This window comes from Dermacentor silvarum, chromosome 5 (genome assembly GCF_013339745.2).
Source record: "Dermacentor silvarum isolate Dsil-2018 chromosome 5, BIME_Dsil_1.4, whole genome shotgun sequence".
Taxonomy (NCBI): Eukaryota; Metazoa; Arthropoda; class Arachnida; order Ixodida; family Ixodidae; genus Dermacentor; species Dermacentor silvarum.
This window is the reverse complement of record NC_051158.1, coordinates 14,918,641-14,939,524: the sequence shown is the minus strand read 5'-3', so window position 1 is coordinate 14,939,524 and position 20,884 is coordinate 14,918,641. Positions and strand designations below refer to the sequence as shown.

The 20,884-nt window shown below is 44.8% G+C and overlaps 1 protein-coding gene across 1 annotated transcript; it reads right to left on the bottom strand.

The window, feature by feature from the left end:
* Positions 1-731: 731 nt before the first annotated feature.
* On the bottom strand, positions 732-20,884 carry LOC119452927 (acyl carrier protein, mitochondrial). Its single transcript, XM_037714887.2, has 5 exons — positions 20,512-20,884; positions 9,320-9,445; positions 8,660-8,747; positions 4,693-4,806; positions 732-848 (listed from the first exon to the last, which is right to left on the bottom strand). Exons 1-4 carry the CDS (start codon positions 20,677-20,679, stop codon positions 4,715-4,717), a joined length of 474 nt encoding a protein of 157 aa, XP_037570815.1. The 5' UTR covers positions 20,680-20,884; the 3' UTR covers positions 732-848; positions 4,693-4,714.

Sequence of the window (20,884 nt, the reverse complement as noted above, 5' to 3'; positions counted from 1 at the left end):
CTCAGCAAAGCTTAGGGGACAGTGAATGCGTGGACCACACGTCATCTCCCGTTAACAAGCGTATTTCCAGCCTACCCTAGGAATATTTTCAAGTAATAACCGTAGCTTACAATGTCCGATTTTGGTATTCACAAGGAAATTGGGCCGAAGACTGCCTGCGTGGTGCAATCGGATACAAAACCAAAACTGACTTCGCATGTTTTACCGCATAATACTGACGTACCGGGGCGAAGCTGACTTAAAAAAAAAAAAACACATGCCAAAGCTGACTTTAGGAAACCGGCCCCCAATGTGCAACACATTTTGACCCTTGGCCTTTTCCTTGCTAAAATGTTGGGTGCACATTCAATGTCGACACTGTTTAGGAGCCTTAAATGTCATTTCTACATTAATTTTCTACTTTGGTCACACAGAACGTGGACAGGCGTTTGATTAGTGGGCCTGTTAGACTATAGAAAATACTGCCAAATTAATTTTTTATGTATCTCATTCAATCAGACCCGCTGGATAATTCCATAAATTACGGCAGTGCCATTAGGGTCGAATTAACGGAAGCCGACTGTAGTTCATTTATTTCCTTAGTGCCAAGGCCAATGAGCATGACAACACACATTTAATTTCGCTAGCTTTTCTTTTCAGGAGACCAGGAAGATTCACGCTCAGCACAATTCGATTCCATGCGGCTGTGGGCTGTGCAACATTGTCCGGAGCACTTTGTTCTGGGCACAATGTAGAACAAACCAAGATTTATTTGTCTACTGTACACAGAAAAAAAAGGTGCGCACTATCCTCCAACGACGGTTCAAATAGACAGGCCCATGCCAAGCCCGTACAAAACTTTCAGCAACCTGTAAAGAAAAAACAACAAAAGACATGTTTGTAGCATATACTTCTGGGCTTTTTGTTTCTTGTTCTGAAAGCATAAACTTGGTATGCTCCAAGAAACGTTTGCACCTTTTCGGGCTTACCTTGTCTCCAAACAATCGTCATCTATTCTGCGTGCCTTTCCGGCACTTCTAGGTCACATATGGCATTCACGTTATCAGCATGACATAGCATTCCTGGCAGGAATGTAGAAAGCGTAGTTATAAAGAAAGGAAACACAAGCAAGGCCGATGACTATTCATCTGGGGAAAGGATACATCCCAAAGGGTGTAAATATGTTTTAGTGTAGCAACCCGAGGTCACAAATGGCATGCGCATTATCAGCATGACATAGCATTCATGGCAGAAGAGTAGTAAGCGTACTGAGTTATCAGGAAAGACTGATGACTATTATTGTTACGGGGACAAGGTATGCCTCACAGGTTGTAAACAACCAGCACAATGCTTTAAGAGGAGACGCAGATCTTGAAAGAGTAAAAAAATCACAAGAAAATCTACTCTCAGCGAAACGCCATCTGCGCTACATTTATACATTCAAGAATATCTCCGCAAAATCTGAAAGCCAAATTCAATCTTGAAATATTAAACAATAAGCATTATATGTGCCAGGGTGGACGCAACATGACTGAAAACTGGCCAAATATGTTCAAAGTTCGCACGCTCGCAACATGCGAACACAGCAACTGCCGGCCGCCACCTTGGGTTTGTTTTGAAGCTGATTTCTTTGAGCGTATTTCGTTTATATTCAGAATGGTGTCAGTGTAGAGGAGGTGATGTTATTGCACCTTTTTTAGAAGACACTTACAGGCCACTTACTAGCCAAAGCGAACGCTCCCTTCGGATGCCTGCCTCCTATTGGTCCAGAGCATTTGTTCAGTTTCTTTTCTTCGCTGCCACGCCTCGCACACTTCTTGGCTCAATTGCACTGGCCGCATCGGCTTGCTGTATCACGTTCGTTCAGCCGCTTGCTTTACAACCACTTTGAATAACTGGCCGACTTTCTTTTGTTCAGGGCCTTAATGTGTGGAGATACTTGTCTCAAGAGGACTACGCATGAAGTGTTTGGCAAAAAACGAAGGCAACCGTGGAATTCACAACACAAGGCGGCAAGGCATGCCATACACCCAGAATCACCAGACCGAGTCCGGAGCTGTAACCTAGCACGTCCAGCGTGGACGCCTCGAGTGCCAGCATGGACCGCATAATACGCAATCAGTGGTTGAGTACGTCACACCACGTCGACCCATGCTTTGAGTGCTAGCACGAACCACATTCATAGTGTTTTCTTATCAGCTAAAGAAAGTAGCGAGCGTGCAGCAAGTGCCAACAACTTGACAAAACGCTTGGCATCACATCGCAGTCGGCAAAGAAACACAAGTTAAGTCTGCTGGGTGTCGTGGAGGACGAAAACGTCAACAACAGTGGGATGCACCACTTTCTCACATAGAGTGCGGTGAAAAAGTGGTCACGCTTTCTGACAACCAAGGAACAAAGAATGGGCTCTGTGTGAAGCTTGTGCTAACGTGCTCGACGTACAGCATGCGCGACTTTCTTCACCAAGGTTGAGTGGTGGTTCGATGACACCATTTAAGGTGAATGCCCGCACAATGAAGGCCATCCAAGGCATAAAGTAAGGGAGCAACAGCCCTTTCTGACTTCTTTGCAACTATGAACATTTCACATCATGGCCTACACCACAAGAGCTATCAAAGTCACATGAGCATGATGGTGCAAGCCTGCAGTAGTACTGCAACAAACTGCGAGGCCGCGAGTGTAATCCAGACCAAGGAGCTATAGAAGGCCTGTGGCAACACACCAGGGATCATAGATGTTATTATTGATGGAATGGATGGAACTTGGCTCACACGCGGCCGCAGTTTGCTCGTTGCTGTTGGCTGCATCATCGAGCTGTACTCCAGGCTTGTCCTGGAACACATTGTGCTGCCCAACGTTTGCTTAGGTTGCTCGATTGCACACCTGCCAAGTTTGGAAAAACTAAACCCGGAAGATCTTCCCACCGGGGCGGGGTTAGTCGGTTACACAACAACCCCCCCCCCCCAAAGTCGATATTTTCAAGTACTCCCAGCCGAACTTCATTACCAGTGTGTTTACACATATACAAATGACCATATGAACATCAAGGTCTCAATTTTGCAAACCTTTTGTTGTTGCTAATTTTGCCTTCCAAAATTACTTAAAATTTAATTAAATTCTCGGGTCTTACGACACACAACCACCATCTGATTATGAGGAGCGCCGGCTTAATTTCGACCACCTGGGGTTCTTTAACGTGCACCCAATGGACAGCACACAGGCCTTTTTGCATTTCGCCCCCAATTAAATGCAGCCGCCATGGCCGAAATTTGATCCAACTCATGCTTAGCAGCGCAATGCCAAAGCCACTAAGCAACCACGGCGGGTGTTGAGAAATTCTTCAGCTAATGATCGATTGTAAGAAATTTCATTTCTTTCCCATTTTGCGAGGTTCACGTTTTCCAGTGTCTAAGACGAGCGGCACTGCGTCCTCGTATTTTTCACGATGTTAAATTGCTGCTCGCACTCTGCATTGCTCTGTGGTATCAACAAATTACCCAGCGTCACTTCGGCTGAGCACTACATTCAAAATACTTGAAGATACTTATTGCGCTAGCACTCCTCGCTTTTAAACCCATGACTGCCCGTAGGCCTACGCTTGTGATTGACTTACTAACACACATCAGAGAAACACTTCAGCATAGAAAAATTAAGAAAGCTTACATTGCCAAAATTAAATTTTGCAAATCATCAGCAATAGAAACAAGAAGGCTGCATCCATCATCACACTTGGGACAGCTCAGAACTAATAATGAACAAGCTCTGTAGATGTCGAGGTTTAAAGTGTGCAGCATAAACTATCAACCCCAAACAGGTAGAATTGCAAGGCTGTGCCTGCTGTGAAATGAACGCTACTCAATTCGATGTGCACACTGTGTTCCTTTGATTACAGAAAAAAAAGAAGAGAAGAAAGCAATGTGCATCCTCTGCATTCCTAACATAAACATAAGCATAACCTAACATGAGCAGTTTGCTGATCAGCATCCCAAGACACGTTGCTTCTGAAGCTTCCTTCAACTTCTACTGCTTCACGCAAAAATGACTACAAGAATGCAGTTTTATTAGACCCATACCTGCCTGCCTGAGAACTTAAAAATTTGTGGTAAAAATCCCACGAACTCAACAAGAAAGGGAGAGGGAGACAGCAATAGCACGCATCTTTCTTTGAAAATTTACCCTGAGGGCGCACTTTTTATAGAACACAAATGCACTTTATTAATAACCGTTTAGCTTTAGACACAGCACACAAGCAGCAAACTTGCATCAGCAGAAGCTGGCAAGCAATACATTGTTTTTAGATCGCAACAACCTTTTCAGCAACTTTTCTGCTGTCGATTTTGCCTGGTCAAAGAACTTTTCTGAATAAACTTGCTCGAAGCAAGATCTCACTGGTATATACTGCCCCTGCGCTGCCACAAGAAGGTGGCACAGGTAGCACATAACGATTCCTTTTCTGTATGCCCTTCAGCAATCTTGTGCCACTCTATCTTTAAACAACTCTAAACATCATTGCACACAGAATTTTTTTTTTAACTTGATGCAACATTTGTAATATTGTGCAAGTCCAAATTCATGAACTTTACGAAAAATTTTGGAGGATTGCCAGGTATGTAGCCCCTAAGCGCAAGAGCAGCAGCTTGGCACAACTTTCACATATTCCTAAAAGGCACCACGAAATAAGCAGCGCAGTGTCACTAGGCTGAGACTGCTTACCTCTTATAGTAGTAGCCCCCGCCTATTTGTAAACGTCCTCTTTGTCGGCCACGTACTGGATGATGTCTGAAGGCTTCACCAACTTCTCCGCATCCGTGTCTGGAATCTCAAAACCTGTCGCAGCAACAAGATGACCCAAGGTGAGACAGAACACGACTTGTCGGGAAAGTATCTTACACGCTGCTTGCAGAGAAGTTTACACATCATCATCAGCATATTTTATGTCTACTGCAGGACAAAGGCATCTCCCAGTGATCTACAATATGTACTGCACCAGCTGACCCCATCCTATGTCTGCAAATTTCTAAATTTCATCACACCATCCAATTTTCTGCCATCATCGATTGCGCTTACCTTCTCTTGGCACCCATTCTGCAACTCTAACGGACCACCGGTTATCTGCCCTATTCATTACCTGGCCAGCCAAACTGCACCTAAGCCGTTTAAATATTATCAAGAATATTGACTATCCTCGAATGCTCTCTAATCTACACCACTGTCTTCCTGCCTCACAACGTTACACCTATCACATTTTGTTCAATCGCTCGTTGCCATGACACCTACCGCAAATCTTGCTGCTTTCTCAGCTGATCGAAAAAAATTTCACAATTTCTTTTCTCAGTCACAGGAACGTCAGAAACAGATCTGAGTGACTGCCAGTAAAGTTAAACGTCTTGGTGCTCGTACTGCGACTGGAGACTGCACATGCATAATTAAGGAACACATAATATCTTTCGTGGCAGTGGTCCCTTTCCACTCTTAACATCTTCACCACATCACTCAGCCGTATAGCAGTGAAGATAACTTAGGGAAACAGTCAAATATGCAGCGCAACTGCACATATTGGACCTTTGCCTCACGTGCCTTCTTCAATGCATGTCCCAATTTGAAACGAACTTAGTTCGTTTCAAATTGGGACATGCATTGGGTAGCAATTTGGGTAGTTAAGTCTACCCACATTGCTTGGATCTAAATCTGACTTCGGCTAGCTACCTAGCACATAATGGCAATAACTATGTGGCTGTGCTGCATGATGTAGCGCAACTTTGTTTCATTTTTGCTTTTTTTCAGATTGGTTGGGGCAGTTTAGGAGATTTATGGCCATTCCATACAATCGGGAGGATTGGTCGAAATTTGGAAATCCCGCGCACGAATCAGTTGCACATTGTGCAAGTCTCCATTGTCAGTACAATGTGCATAGACTTCAGACTCTGCCCAGGCGGCGCTGCGGAAAAACCCGCCACCAGCGCCCCCATCGCAGCCTTGGCGCAAACTGAGTAGTGCAAAGAGAGCTGTCCGCAAGCGAGGCTCCATAGGCCACAATGGAGCCCCCTCTTTCGGTTGTGTTGAGGCGCGGTTTCCTAAATATCAAGGACCTGGAAAGCTTCTTCCGCCCATCCACGCTTCAGAAAGGGAGCAGAGCGAAGTACGTGTACAATGTAAAAGAAGTTTCAGGTGTTATTTCGGCGCGCTGCAACTCGCAAGTACAGCGAGCATCGTACGACGTCGAGTTCGAGGCAAGCACTCCGACGTCCCTTCTCTAGCGCCTAAATGTGTTAAATTTGGGTACGTACATAATGTGAAAGCGATGAAGTACATATATGGTTAAGTCAATTAGCTATGTAGCTTACGGTGAGTGGTACAAAGCTCGCTTTATCAGGGGCGAATGGCCCTGGCGACCTTCGCCTTTTCAGTTAATCGCGTTCTCGCTTCAGCTCTCGCTTCCTGGGCGTTCGAGCGTGTTATCACGCATCTTCGAATGTTTTCTTCACGGTTGTCTTCCGTTTGTATTTACTGCAAATGGAGATACGTGTGTGTCCGCTTTCGCGGGGTACAACCGAAGGCAAAACAAACCTAAAGGTTGTCGCGAACAATATTTTGGGATTTATTTGTTGAACACGTGTTAGCATTCGGTAGTTGTTGCACGCGCTGAACTGATGGCTATCTGATTTCAAATCTCTCAAAGGGTGACCGCTTGTTATTCGATTGTTTATCGCTCACTGCGGCGCGATTACATCTGTTCCCGGGCAGGCGCGTATATACACAAACGATGCTGCCGTTTTTGCGTTCCCTTTTTTGGAGACCACAAAAGCTCTATCGCACCTTGTTGGTGATAAGACGAAGGCTTCTCACTTGTTTCGGTTTTCGGACGTACACACAACCATTTGTCAGTGCGCTTATCTTCTTATTCATGAATAAACATTGTGTATTTTACAACACAAACGATTCTCTCGTCACTTTACCCTCAAAGGGTTAGGCATTTTATCGTAATGTTTAATGTCGTAATTATTTACAGAGATTACAGAGAAGAAATTCTTCCAAAGCCTTTTTCGGGCAGCAAACAGAAAACGTTTTCCAATTCCAAGGCAGCAAACAGCCTGCGAACATAACGAAAGTAAGCTTCCTACAGTGCCTGCGCGAAGCATCTTTCTGTCTCGCGGGAGCTACAGCACCGCTCAGTGCCCTTGAATATTTAGCAGACGCTCAAAACAACACACGCGGACTAATGAATGTAAATAAACGCGACATTTTTTTCTACACACGTGCATTACTTCGCAATTACTCATCCAGTGCTCCCACAGCAACTTTATTGCTCAGATTACAAAAAGAAAAAAAGAAACGCTGTCAAGAGGGCTCAGTGCATTGTGAAACGTGCTCGTTGTATCGGAAAAGCCGAAACTAGAAATGAGCTCGCGATCCAACAATGCCCTAGAACACGATTTTGAATTCATAAAGGAACCAAAATGTTTGGTTAAACTAACCTGCCAAATCTCTCCGTTCCACTTGCTGAGTCAAGTGGAGGCGGACGTGTGTAAACAGGTAGAAACATCAATGGCACATACGCAGGATGGTTCACAACTTTCTTTATTCTGTTGCCAACGAAGGGGCGGCTGCAGATTCAGTTTTCGCTTGGTTGATATAGTCCCCCGTCAGGGCTACGCAACACAATTACAGCAGAACAATATTATCATACTTTCTCATGTGAGCGGCTGTGTTGAGGAGAATGCGAGTAATTCACTTACCCAACACGCGAACGGCCCGTATCCAGCGCTCTCTCCTTTCTCTTTCATACGACCGCGATGGATATCGGTAAAACTGAACGTTGTTATTCAGTCCTTCACGTTCATGGCAATTTACAACGCAACAGTAACGTCGATTGCGGCGTTTCTTCGTAGCGCGCGGAGCTGTCGCGGTTGCCGTCATGCCCATCGCCATAGAATAAAGGAGTGAGCCACAGAACACCCATAGTGAGCCAACAAGAACTTTACGGCAGTTCGGCGGCACGTCCGACTAGCGGAGAAATTCATAGCTCTCATTCTGGGTGTTAAATGCGCAAACCATTCGCAATATGAACCAAAATTAAGTTCAATCGTTGTTTCGCACTCGCTAGCTGCTTAGGCAACTTAGCAAGGGAGTCGGACTTTGCACTACTCAGTTATTACCACTTCGCACCGACAGGTGGCGCTACACGTCTTGCAAAACTCCAGAGTCTGACGTCTATTGCACTGACAGCACATGGCCGTCTAGGTTTAGTGAAGCTGCAATCATGGCCCACTTGACAGTTCAGCCTATGTCTGGTCAATAAACTCATTGACCGATTGATTGATTGAAAAGTGAACGATAAAAATGGAACCTTGGCACAAGGCTTCTGGTATACAACGCCACATTTCAGGCAATCCAATTAAACTACGTGTCTTGTCTTGTGCCACTATGGTCAGTTTCTGATTGAACAATAGAAAAACACATGCAGAATTTTCGCCAAGGATTTATGCCGTACTGCGCCACAAAAGTAAAATTACAAGCAGCAGTGCCTGGAACACCAAAACATAAAATCTTCGAACAATCGAACAATTTCTCTGCAGCCTACAGGAAAACGTTAAGCATAGTTCCCTCTACATTTACAGACTAGTATATGCCACAGAGCTTTTGCTCAAAGCACGCCGACAGCAAAGTGGTGGGCACTGACCAAACTCGTCTTCGATGGCCATGATGACTTCGACACAGTCCAGGCTGTCTAGGCCCAGGTCGTAGATGAAATGCGATTCAAGCGTGAGCTGCAGGAATGGTCAAGAGAAGGACGACAGTTTTACTTCCCGCCTCAGATGACGGGCCACTATTTCGACGAGACCTTTGAAGACCCTTCGCGCAAGTCCACAAAATGATGTCCACAAAGATAGCTTGCAGGCCATGATTTAGTACACAGGAATTTTTTTGTCCTTGAGCAGCTTTTTGAATGTGGACACCACAATCACAAATCAGTTAAAATTATATTAAATAAATTCAGGGGTTTTACGTGCGGAAACCACGATCTCATTTTGAGGCATGCCATAGTTGGGAACTCCGGAACAATTTTAACCCCCTGCGGTTCTTTAACATGCACCTAAATCTAAGTACATAAATGCCTGCATTTTGCCTGTATCGAAATGCAACCGCTATGGCCGGGTTCAAGCCCCTAACGTTGAGCTCAGCAGTACAATGCCATATCCACTAAGCTACCGTGGCAAGTAAGGAAAGGAAGACAAAATTCCATACTTATCCACAAATTTGCTGAATTACTCACAAAACTATACAAAACAGAACACAGTTTTTATGAAATCAAGGAGTCTTGAGAAGTTTAGAAACTGACCTTCTCGGGGTCAATCTTGTCGTACAGCTTCAGCACGAGCATGGTTCTGTCACGGATAGAGTCTTTTGTCAACGGCGCCTTCTCACTGTATGACCGTGACGGGAGGAACTGTGTCGGTGCCTGCACCTGCAAAAAAGTCAATGAATGTGAAATTAATGCCGCCACCGAAACAGTTGTACGTACATATCATCAAAGCAAACATGTACAAGGAGAAGTCCACGCTTCTCTGGACAAACAAGTTTTGTAGCAATGTCAAGTCATATCTATCAAAACTGCTCTGCCATCCTCCTGCACGTAGAGCATCCAAATGCAAACCATAACGCAACTTAATGTTTACCGGGATTCTTCTTCCAGACACGGATACTATAGAAAGGCTATCTCTGAGACCATTTAATCTTACAGAAGAAACTACGGCCGTGACCGCTTGTTTGATTATTTGATGTAGCTTAAAGGGACAGCAAATGATTGAAGACCTTAACCGAGAAAGTGTAAGAGTGGGGTTGAAGATTAATATGCATAAGACAAAGATAATGGTCAATAGCCTGGCAAGGGAACAAGAATTCAGGATCGCCAGTCAGCCTCTAGAGTCTGTAAAGGAATATGTTTATCTAGGCCAATTACTCACAGGGGACCCTGATCATGAGCAAGAAATTTACATAAGAATAAAACTGAGTTGGAGTGCATACGGCAGGCATTGCCAAATCCTGACTGGGAGATTACCACTGCCGTTGAAAAGTGTACAATCATTGCATTCTACCGGTGATAACATATGGGGCAGAAACTTAGGTTAACAAAGAAGTTCGAGAACAAGTTAAGGACCATACAAAGAGCGATGGAACGAAAAATGTTAGGCCTAACATTAAGAGACGGGAAAAGAGTGCTGTGGATCAGAGAACAAACGAAGATAGCCGATATTCTAGTTGACATTAAGCAGAAAAAGTGGAGCTGGGCAGGCCATGTAATGCGTAGGATGGATAATTGGTGGACCATTAGGGTTACAGAATGGACACCAAAAGAAGGGAAGCGCAGTTGAGGACGGCAGGAAATTAGGTGGAGTGATGAAGTTAAAAAATTCGCAGGCGCAAGTTGGAATCAGCTAGCGCAAGACAAGGGTAATTGGAGATCGCAGGGAGAGGCCTTAGTCCTGCAGTGGACATAAATATAGGTTGATGTTGATGAAAGGCACACTAACGGCAAATATTAAGTCAACGTGGAATGTTAAAATACGACCACAGAAACCTCGAAACGGTTGTTCCGTGCCAAGAAAACACTTATTTTATGAGAAAATTGCGTCTGAAGCGTCTCTGTACCTTTAGCACCATTCAAATCGCCCGCCTTCCCGAGCGAAGAGTGGTGACATCATGGTCTCATAGTGACGTGCCGCCGGTGAGGAAGCACCGCATGCAGACGGCACTACAGCTGTCGATTGCAAGGTTACCGGCTGCAGCGGTAACTTAGAGAATATGCAATGTACGTCTCTGCTTCACATCCAGCAAGAACTGCCTGCACAAGTTCCACACAACACCATGGGTGGCTTGGAGTGAAAATCACTTCCAGTGCTCTGCCTGGTGTTACCTTTGCACTGCTGAAAGTTTAAAACATATTTTCTTTGAATACGCTTATTCTCACTGTCGTCAGCACATTTAGATTAAAAATACACTTTTCCTTCTGGTATTTATGTCTCATTCTTAAAGGGTTCAAGGAAATACTCGCACTACATTTTCAGCTTGTCATTTCTTTAGGCGTACGCGTCACGATAAATTGGCTTGCTCTGTTCCTGCAATCGCTGTGGCTCCACACATGAACACAGCCGAAGGAAAGGCGCGCAGCACTCGTTCATTATTTTGACAAGCAACATCATCATACCTAGCCTTACTGTACCATGCAGGGGTGGGACTGCCCAAAGTTATTTTGGAGCAATTATTGGAGCAAGTAAAATTGCATTTTGGAGCAGTTTGGCACAGATAAAATTGCATTTTGGAGCAGCTTGGAGCAGAGTAAATTTCATTTTGGAGTAGTTTGGAGTACGCCAATCTGAATTTTGGTGGTATAATGGAACATGGCAGCATACTTCGCGAAACCCCGATGAAACAGAGAATAAACCAACACAAAGCGCGTAGTAGAAGCACGCTTTGTAGTTACAGCATACTAGAATACGCAAGAGTCGGTGGAGCGGCGGTACGGAGCATGTTTTCCTGTAAAGCGGAAAACATCAGTGGAACTACAATCGAACTATATATTCCCACGCTGACGCTCATGATGATAGCGGAAAATGTTCTAAATTTATGCAGTCCAATCGACGCGCTACCATAATTTCTGGGTCACGATATGGCACCGCAGACCCAGAGAGCCGCAATCAACACTGCGTTGGTATAACGTAAAACTATTCCAATCTGGCTTTATTGTGATAGCAATCATATGGACACTCCAGGCACATCTCTGCCTTCGTCGTCGCCGTGATGTTCCGTATAAAGTCGCCGCCCGCCGTATGCTGTATGTGCGAGTGAAATCGTGCGAGGGTGAGCCGACCATGGCGGCTCAATTTCGCGCGCGCAAGGGAGGAAAGCGTGGAGGAAGCGCAGTCTTCGGTCGCGCGCAAGGCACACTGTGGGGAACGGAGGGAGGGAGGGGGGCGTTATCCGGTGGCTGCTGCTGTGTATGGCGATGCTGCGTGGGCCCTATCTTGAAAGCGGTCTGAGATCGGGACAAAATGCGAGTGCTCATAGCTTAGTGTGTGCTGTGCTTTCGCCGCTTAGTTCGCGAGGCAGCACGAAGGTCAATTCGCTCGCTGCTGCTACTGCACTTCCTTACTCTCTGTTTATACAGGGAGTTTTCGCGGTCATCGAGTGAGATGTGTTCACGTTTGCGCGTGTGCACGTGACACCATGCTTGTTAATTAAGTTCGTAAGCTAATGTTCACAAGTTGATACGGCCGATAAACCTACTATCCTTACTTCGTATAGCTGTCTACTAATGTGCTATCACAATCGATGCTTCGCCTTTAGGGCGTATCTGCGACTTTTTATTCCAAATCCACGATTAGCCCTTCGCGATATGTCAAAATGGCTCGGGCCTCGCCCATATGGGCATAAAAACAGATTGGAATATATTTACTGTATACTGGCTCTGTGGATAAAGACGCCCGCCCGCTAAACCCGCTGTAGCCCGCGCCTCCCTAGTTCGCTCGCAGTGCCATCAGCCTACTTTCCGTTGTTTTACGCCTATGCTAGGGAGCGCCGCGCCGCTCAGCCCAATCAACCGCACTCTAGTACACTCTAAATACAGCCGCCCTGGCCGTTCCAACAGTAGCAACAACAGCCAGGAGCGGCCGCGCACACACCGGCCACTTGTCGGAAGCGCCGAAAAGCACAGTGTTATAATAGCGAAAATCACGAGAAACTGCCGGAGGCGCCGTCACATGGTCTGCGGAATGTGAACAGCCGCACTGTTTTTCGGAGAACGAATCTGCTCGCTGTTTGCGGCCACTACCGGTGCACACATGCCGAAGCCGTTCTGGTGCAATTTTGGTGAATTTTCTGTGTTAGGAGCAGTTTGGCACAGGAATCTGCGTGTATATCAAAACGGCGCAATTAGCGCAGGGGTCCCACCCCTGACCATGACATTAGCAAAATTCCACTCTTCGTCATGGCATCATGATACTGTCTATGGTGATGCCTGGTCCAGTATTTCAAGACCAAGTTTAGTATGAATTAAAGTTTACGATAAGTTCCCAACCTCCATACTTGCCAAGTGTCCTCCCTTTACAAGCGAGAAGTGCGTTTTTGAAACTTAAATATATATTAGCCAAGTACCCCTTTAAGTTTCACCCCCAGAGTATTAGTGCTGTCCGAAAAGCTGTAAAGTAACCTAACCTTTTTTTTTATATTTAGACATAAAGCATGAATATAGCTATGCCACAAGGCGGCATGTGTGTGCCAAAGTAAGAAGCTTGGCTCCAAAATAAAATATTGCAAGCTGGGCGATAATATCTGGATACTAAGAACATCAAGCAACAAACTTGCCAGGGCAAGAGCACCGACATTCCAAGTTAGTTTGCCAACTCATCCTTAGTACTCGGCAGTATGGAGAGCCCGGCAATGATGGGCAAGATTTTTCACTGCACTGCAAGCAAAGCTAACACCTGGCTACGGCTAGACAATCAGGATGGCACCGCCATCAGACTTGAACGAATAAGATCAAACTCTTCATTAAACTCTTACTACGAGAAAGCAGCTGTGCGCTGTCGGGGCATAATGAAACAATAAAATAATAAGAAAACAAAACAAGCACGATGCCCACCTGTGTTTTCATGTCTCATGTGTGCGTTTACACTAGAACTGAAGCTCTGGGACATCATTATCTTTAGCAGCCCCCTACGAAGCAGCATTGTACAGCTTTTCCAAGTAATTATACTTGTCCTACATTCTTTTTTTTTCTTTTTCAACATTTCCATATAAGTCCGATAAGAGCACAGGCTGTGAAAAACAAAGTAATTTTAAAAAATATATAAAGTTGCAAATATATAAAGTCACCCTCAATTGCCGAAGCCAGAAAATCTTGCAAACAGGTGGTGCGCCGTTTTGAAGAAGCACCAATGAGATTACTATGCCAGGATGCACCAGCGGATTACTCGTTCGAAATCCTCTCCTCCTTCAGTGGAAAAAGGCTGCTTATTAGCTAAGAAAATAAAGGCTGAAAATGTATCTTCCTAAATTTCGCACACGAATTAATAACAGTGAGAATTTAAAACTCCCAGCAACACATTAGAGTGGAGGACTCCGGTCAGGATTAATTTCGGTCACCTGGATTTCTTTAACGCGCAACCAACGCTCATTATTTGAGCATATTTACATTCTTCCCCAATCAAGATGCAGCAACCACGGCTAAGGATAAAATCCTCAATCTCAAGCTACACCCGGAAACAGACCAGGCAGCACATAACATGGGGCCAACTAGGGCCGATGATGGTTTTCAGCCGGCACTGGCTGGGCCGCGAAGGCCCGCCGTTGCCTCCGTAATGCCAGTGCTGGCAAAGCCACTGTAACAGACATCCAGCGCTGGCCCTGCTTTGCCGGTGAATGCCCATTAATGGCTAGGCCGGGTGTCGCAACTGGCTATCCCGGGCCTGCTTTGCCGTAAGAGTGCCGTCATTGGCTGTACATCACTAAACATTGGTTAACAACGTCCGTTCAAAGCTATAGGCATAGCCACATTGTTTAGCAGTTTTGACAGACCCGTAAATATCGGCCTGTCAAACAGAACGGCATTTCAATATTACTTTTCACGCAGCATTCACTGGCCAATCCCGATTATATATGTTATACAGCCCGCAATATTTATTTGAATTCTTCACCGCTCACGCCAACTACAACGAGATCACTCTGGTATTTTTTTTTTCTTACTAAATGTCTGCATACTTTTTTCGTTTTATTACAAAGGCTGTTAACTTTCACGTAATTGTATTTATTGTGTTGAATCATTCGATCGGACATTGTTAACAAGTGGCACAAGGGCACTCCATTATAATGCGTCAATGCGCGCTTGCCGTGTGCATCCTCGATAGGCGTAATAACAAATTCAAGGGGGTATATAATTAAAAAGCATGTGCGCTTACATGTGCGTCATTGAAGTAGTGTTGCGGGTAGTGAATTTCAAAATACTGCATAACTTTATGGTGCAATCATCTGTACCACTTGCCAGTAATGCCGTCGCTAGCTCAACTTCTGTAGCGGCTGTAAATTTTATTGCCACTACAATACAAGGCATTTTGGATGACTGCTCCCTATATTATTTTTCTGCATCGAACTGTGCAGTAGTGTCTCCTGTCGCCAGCTTCATTATAATGTTAGGTGCCTTTCCCGGAAAACTCCGTCGTGCGTGTTTTTTTTTTTTTTTTTTGATGCCAGATGATTTTTTCAGACCAACTGGCACAGTAGGCGTAAATTCCTCCCCGCAGAAAGAACCGAGGAAAAAAAGAAATGGCGCCATGTTGAAGAAAAGGATTCTGCTGGGCTATTGGTGCATATTTCTAAAACAAAAAACAGCCAATAGAAGAGACAAGAATGTGAGACAAGCCCAACGCTAACTTACAATGAAATGCTTATTTTGCACGACGCCAAATATATCTACACTGAAGAGAAAGGGGAAGGCGGAGAACAGAGACAATCGCCACAATAGATATACGGGGGTGGGAGGGGGGGAGTGAAAAGAAAGGTTTGGTCAGACGACCAAGACGTCTATACAAGGCGCTCTCCGTTGGAAGGAAACAGAAAATAAAGAAAAATAAAAAAAGAACAATAATGTTCGTGGCCCGCCGCGCCATTCCGAACCGTGACGGATGGCTGAAAGAGTTGAAGTTACCGACCTAGGACTGAGAATGAAGAACGAGGCTAAGATTAAGGAGAATACAGGAAAATAGAATGGGAAAAAAAAAGAATATGAACGCTACTGGATAAAAATGTAAGCTACTGAATAAAATGAATTTCTGATTAAAAAGTGAAACAAGCATAAAGAAAAAAAAACTACTAAAAATATATACGTTTTTCAAGTAGGCGAACTCTTTTTGTGAGAGCAACACAGATTTGAATAATTTTTTGCTGACGTTTGCATCTTATATCAGCTAATCAATAAACCTATCGTTGTTTTGACTTTGCAAGGAGGCACACATAAGCTTCCTTATTCCTTATTAAATTCAGGCTCCCACTTACACCCTCAACTATCACACCTCTGGTAACTTCTTCCTCTTGTAGATAAATATCTCGGTATACACATCACACACAACATTTTTGGAATATTGCATGCTGAGTTTTCAATTTACCAATGCCAACCGCATGTTTGTTTCTTGCTCCAAAATTTTCTTCATGCATGGGAAGCTTTTATTTTATAAATCTATGGTGGGGTCAATCTTCGAGTACACCAGTTCTGTCTCGCAAGCTCTCGAAAGTGTCCCAAACCTTGCCGTCCTTGTCTTGTTACATACAATTACTCACGTGTAGCCAGTGCGTCTTCTACAAAATCATCGCTTGGTTTACCTTGTCGCCGTATGCGATCTCGCTTGTGTTTGTTTATTACGATTTATTTTATTACTCCCGCTGCTTAAAAGACATATTTTTCTACTTCCCACCTACGTTTCTTCTCGCAGCGGCCACGTTTGAAGCTTTCTTGTTTATGAAAAGAAAAAAAAAAAAACTGCCCGCTTTTTTTATGTAAAGCCTTCGGGCTTTGACACTATACTAACATAATTAAGTAAATTAGTATGGCGAACTTGAACGAGATCCTTGTACTCGCTTTTTGGGCTTCACTTATATGCTATGCGCCGCGTAAGGTATTGTCGCGAGGTTTCTTAGACACGGCTGCCGCTCCTATGTGTCTATTAATTTTTTTTCCTAAGGGGGAGGTTGTATTATTTAACTAGAAGCAAGAAATCCATGGGGGCATGTTAGCAAGTGATGTTGTGCGCCGGACTACCCCTTTGCGCACACGTTGTCTTGCTCTACCGTTCTCCTGGGATAATGAGCAGAAAAAATAAATAACGATGAAAACATTCATTGATCAATTTGAGTTGTTCTGCAGGTCCATTTGTCATGTTTTACATTTCAGCTATAATATATAATAAAATAAGCACAAGTGCTACTGCTCCTTCAGCCGCAGCAGCTTTTGGAAAACGAATAAATAAATAAATAAAAGAATAAAAAAAACGTGCCCGTGTCGTTCTTCACTACTATCAGGCAAAGTGACGTCAAAACACCAAGAATGCGTTTCCCTCTCACCACGTTTTCCCTGCGTTCCCTCGCTTTGCACTGTCGAAGGTATGCATGGTCTATAATGCGCACAGCCGAGCCTGCGTTGCTAATCAGAACCGGATGGGCGCACAAAGAAGCGTGAATAATGCCCTGTCAAATTTGATCCCTGCGCGGACCTCGCCCGCTTCCACAAAAACGTGGTGACTCTCGGTGTCTCGGAGGACGAGGGACCCGTACACATTCTGCTTCTGCCTGTGAGCTGTCGTAGCCCACATTTCGTGCACCATGTTTTGCTTGCAAAGCATGCATCAACTTGTCCAGCAACGTGTTCAGTATCAGCGGCTTGACCTTCGCCACTACAAGCTTGGTTCAAACATGAACAACTAGCCAAACGTTGGAAAACTGCATTTACTGTGAAATAAACTCTATCGCAAGGTAAGTAGAATTGTCATATTTATTCTCAAGTATAGTGTTTCAACTAAGTGCATTGCCTAATACGTGTTTTCTTTTTTTACAGAGATAATGTACGGCCACTTTTTACTACATACGTAGACTGTGCTGCACCGCTTCAACGTCAGCTGAAACGCACTGTCTGTTTGAAAACACACAGCACGGCACATTTGGGCTGGTACACTCAAGAAGACCAAAGTTGGATTGTCGTAATTCCTTACTCAGGAAGTACATTCTGCGAGCTGACTGGTGTTCAGAACTTCCTGCAAAATTATAATCTGTTGTATTGTAGCTTGCTTAGGTGCTTATCATGAAACAATGCACCCTTTCTTTGCTACCTCTGTTCTAAAAGCTTACGCATTGCGAAAGGCTAAGTACAGCTACCCACAAGCACTTACGAGAAGTCTTGTGATGAAGGCATAATTCATTATAATTGTCAAGTTAGAATAAAAATCGCATATTTTGATGCAGCGGCATTTCCTACATAATTTTTGCGTATTTCTGCTTCTTTTTTTCAGCTTCAATAACTTGTTTGGATTGAGAAATCATATCTGTGGGAGGTTGCCTTCAATATAATGAACGCCATCATGGGCCATGCAGTTCAACTGCCGTACAGCCTGCATAGGAAGAAAAGCAAGAGACTGTTTAACATGCGGCTATGCAGAGTGGGAACAGGTGATACGCATTTAATTTCTCAGTTTTGTACCTTTTGCTTATATTATGCACTGCTGACAGTGTTGGGATAATAAAGGTATATGTATTGTATGCAGATGGTGCCTGAGAGACGCAGACATCGACATCAATCAAGCGCAAGACTTCATAAGAATGTGGCTGCCAGGCGCCGTCGACTATGCTAATAACAGAAGGCGGCATTACGCCGAAGCGGCTCAACCCCCCCGTAGCGTCATAAACAAAGCTTTCGTAGGTGGCCCACAGGATTGGGGATACGAGCGACAATCTGTATCAACCTATTTTAAGACCAATAAAGAAATTGTGTATATTATTTGGCGATTTTATAGTAGATCATGGCATGTTGCATCGAGCTACCGTGCAATATTTGCGTAATTTAAAATCATAAGAAATAACGGCATCGCCCACATACATCACAATCTGCCAATATGGCCATGCCAGTGGGTAATGCGGGACAATAAATTGACTAAAAGCGGCAGAGCCGGCTATTGACCAATACCGGCGCTGCCAGTAGGCAAGGTGGGACACTAGAATGGCAATGAACGGCAGAGCCGACTATCTGTCTGTATTGGCGCTGCCACACGATGACCGAAATAGGCTCTTTAGTGGCATGGCCACGCTGGGCCATTCTTGACGCGGGTAGCGCTGCCGGTTTCGGGCCTATATTTGTGCCGGTGTTTGCCGTGCTGGGGCCAGCCTGGTTGTGCTGCCTGGGACCATAGCTACTCAATTACTACAACAAACTTACAAATAAAGGCCTTACTGACATAACTGTGACGTCAAGGATTTCCTAATTCTCTTCCATATTGGAATCCCTTTTGAGTAGGGAAGATCCCCAAAAGTCTGCTGGCTGATTCACTTTCTAGTATATTTATTTTGTATCATTTTAACAATACGCTAGCCTAGGCTCAACACTTAAAATCTAACAAGCGAGCTAATGCAGGAAGTGCCAAGGTGGAAACGTCACCAATCTGTTGTTTTGTTGAAAGAATGCCGCGACTTAACAGTTTGAACTATTTGCAGTTCCAACAGTCCGGACTAGGAATACTGTCCCCTTGAATTTTTTCCTCTTGGTGAGCGAACGGAATCAAATGCTGGTGATGGCCACTTCAAACAAGCTCATCAGTGATAGCTGGGCTATACTTACATGTTAAACAACAAGCTTCACAACGGCACAGAGGCCATAATCCCTCACGTGCAACAATACTTGAAAGAAAATTAACTAAGCAGTCCATGCTGAAAATATAGTCCCTTAAGGACATTGCTTTCTCCCTTGTAGCCCACAAAAGTTTAATGCACTGAATAGGTTGCCACATTGTACAACAATATCAGGAAATGAAGTAGACACGTTAATAAAATGATACGTTAGGTACGCGCTTATATCATTCCTAGCAAATACTGAAACCACACTGCTTAACGAAACAGTAACATCACAAAAAGGAAATAGAAAATAGAACTGGCAGAGCGCTAAGGGATAAGCTGCAATTTATAAAGTAAATCAAATCCGGAAAAAAAGAAAACTTAAAAGACGCGGTCGCCCTAGTTTGAAGAACCTAATGGCTCATGATTACGTCGACTTTATCGGGAGCCAAACCCTATCCGTAGATTGCGACAATGCTCGAGTACGGAGGCGATAAAAGAACATTGCTCATACATTTTTTTTTTCTATCTGTTTGCTCTTTGGCGTCTCTCTCTAGCAGACACATTTACACACAATGCCCACGCACCGCGTTAGAAAGTGTACGGTGCGAACCCGCCAACGTAAATCTTTTTTCCTGCGATAAACTCGTCGCCTCGCCAAGCAAGCAGGCAAGGTTTCCTGAAGTTTGCCAAACAATCCAAAACTCCAATGAAAAAGTGCATTGACCCCAGGACATCCATTGAAAGAGTAAAGACTCGAACCTGGCTGCAACACGGACCGAAACAGCTCCTTGCCCGGCGCTCACTAGTCGTTATTAAAAGACTGATGTTTTTCCTCAGACGAGTCAAATACGTTGCGTAAGCACGTACCCACCAGATGCGATAATCCCCAGTAAAACGGCACGAATGCCGGCGATCGGTGGAGTCACGTTTTTGAGCCGCAAGGTCAAGCGGGGATTTCGCGGCATGGAGAAGACGACGTCGAAATCAGTTGGCGAAAGAAAGTTCGAGCGTCCGCACAGAATTTCGCGAGATACAGCACAGCAGCTTCTAAGCTCATGGCATCAAGCTCACACACTCCCCGCGGGCTCCTTAACCCAGTGTCCCCTTGAACAACTAGTTTTTTACTTATAAACGGACGCACTGCCGCTTAGGCCTCCACTGTGTTACCTGAAATAACAGTTGCGCTTGTTGCAAAGGCTGTGGCGCCGCCGACAAGGGCTGACATGGTGCACGATGCTTGACGACCGACGACAAGAAGCGGGCCTGCGGAGGCCCGACAGCCCACAATTTCTCGAGTTTCAGGCTCAACCTGCCTAGCCGTGTGATCGCCGCCATGTTGAACGAGCACGGAGAGGGGAGACCCCACAAAGGCACCGCCAGGTGGACGGCAGCGGTCGTTCTGTCGGAAATGCGCCCGATGCGCCTGGCCGATTAATTCGGGTTATTGTTCTTGTCAGCTCGCTATGCGGGCTGAATGCGGGCTAGGATGGTACTGATGAAGAGCGCAAATTTGCGGCGAATGTGCACGTTGCTGAGTTTG

Excerpts from the sequence above, each read along its gene's own strand:
- LOC119452927 (XM_037714887.2), bottom strand. The coding sequence starts at position 20,679 with ATGGCGGCGATCACACGGCTAGGCAGGTTGAGCCTGAAACTCGAGAAA. Across the intron at positions 9,446-20,511 it reads AAGCGCAACTGTTATTTCAG|GTGCAGGCACCGACACAGTT; the intron begins GTAACACAGTGG and ends ACTTTTTTGCAG. Across the intron at positions 8,748-9,319 it reads ACAAGATTGACCCCGAGAAG|CTCACGCTTGAATCGCATTT; the intron begins GTCAGTTTCTAA and ends CCATTCCTGCAG.